Consider the following 1,177-nt stretch of genomic DNA (forward strand, 5'->3'; position numbering starts at 1 on the left):
TGAGCACGTGCCGGAGGCGGTGCCGGCGCCAGAGGAATCCCATGAGGAGGCAATGGAGGTTTCTGCCGTGCAGCAGCGAAGGGCGAGGAGCACCCAGTGGAAGCTGAGGCGCCTGCTGTTGCTGCTGCTGAGCACGTGCCGGAGGCGGTGCCAGCGCCAGAGGAATCCCATGAGGAGGCAACGGAGGTTTCTGCCGTTGCAGCAGCGAAGGGCGAGGAGTACCCAGTGGAAGCTGAGGCGCCTGCTGCTGCTGCTGAGCACGTGCCGGAGGCGGTGCCAGCGCCAGAGGAATCCCATGAGGAGGCAACGGAGGTTTCTGCCGTTGCAGCAGCGAAGGGCGAGGAGTACCCAGTGGAAGCTGAGGCGCCTGCTGTTGCTGCTGCTGAGCACGTGCCGGAGGCGGTGCCAGCGCCAGAGGAATCCCATGAGGAGGCAGTGGAGAAGGTGTCTGCCGTTAACGAATTGGCCGAACTACCATGCGATGAAGCCGATTTGTCTGGTAAGGGTGATGAGAGTGAAGGAGACAAAAACGTCAGTGGGGTTCCGCAACATGCGTCCGAAGGAAGGCCCGCTGAGTGTAGGGATGAGCTGTAGTGCTGAACTACGTTATTATCTGCTTTGAATGTTAATTATGCACTGGGGTTGCACTTGTACTCTGTTCTGTGGTACCGAAATGTTTATGTATATTTGGGCTATTGAAACGGCGGCATTATATTTTCTTTAGAAGTAAAGTGTGTGGGAAACCTAAAAGACAATCTTGAGTAGGGTTGAAGTAGGAGGGAACAAAGTTTAGTTTTTCCATGTACAACGGAGTTTAGAAGGGCAGAAGAAAAAAAAAAGCAGAGGAGGATGTGAAGCCCAGTTTCTTGTGTTTGTGTTGGGTTGCACCATCTCTGCAGTATTTTTATTCCTTATTATCTGCGTCGTGCATGTATGATGTCACTCTAAAGTTTGTCGTTGCGTTTGAGCCTTTCATCTTGTTTGCATGTGTAGGTGTGCTGCGGCCACATATGACATCCCGTCCATGTATTCTCCTTTTGTTGCAGCTTAGAGACACTCTCGCTCATTGCTTTTACACAAACTGTGTTTTCGTGGCTGCTAAAAAAATTTTCCAATAACAGAATACACGATTATATATATATATATATATATATATATATATATATATATATATATA

General features: G+C 49.8%; 1 protein-coding gene across 1 annotated transcript, besides 1 other annotated feature; it reads left to right on the plus strand.

Moving 5' to 3' along the window:
• TraAM80_04897 (uncharacterized protein) lies at window positions 1-622 on the plus strand (the record flags this gene model as incomplete). The annotated part of the gene is made up of 1 exon (XM_029381804.1): window positions 1-622. A coding segment is annotated over one exon (622 nt), but the record flags the coding sequence as incomplete, so codon positions are not given.
• A 509-nt stretch (window positions 623-1,131) lies between these two features.
• Window positions 1,132-1,177: a microsatellite.

Source organism: Trypanosoma rangeli (assembly GCF_003719475.1).
Source record: "Trypanosoma rangeli strain AM80 chromosome Unknown Tra_15.4_contig_00151, whole genome shotgun sequence".
NCBI classification, from domain to species: domain Eukaryota; phylum Euglenozoa; class Kinetoplastea; order Trypanosomatida; family Trypanosomatidae; genus Trypanosoma; species Trypanosoma rangeli.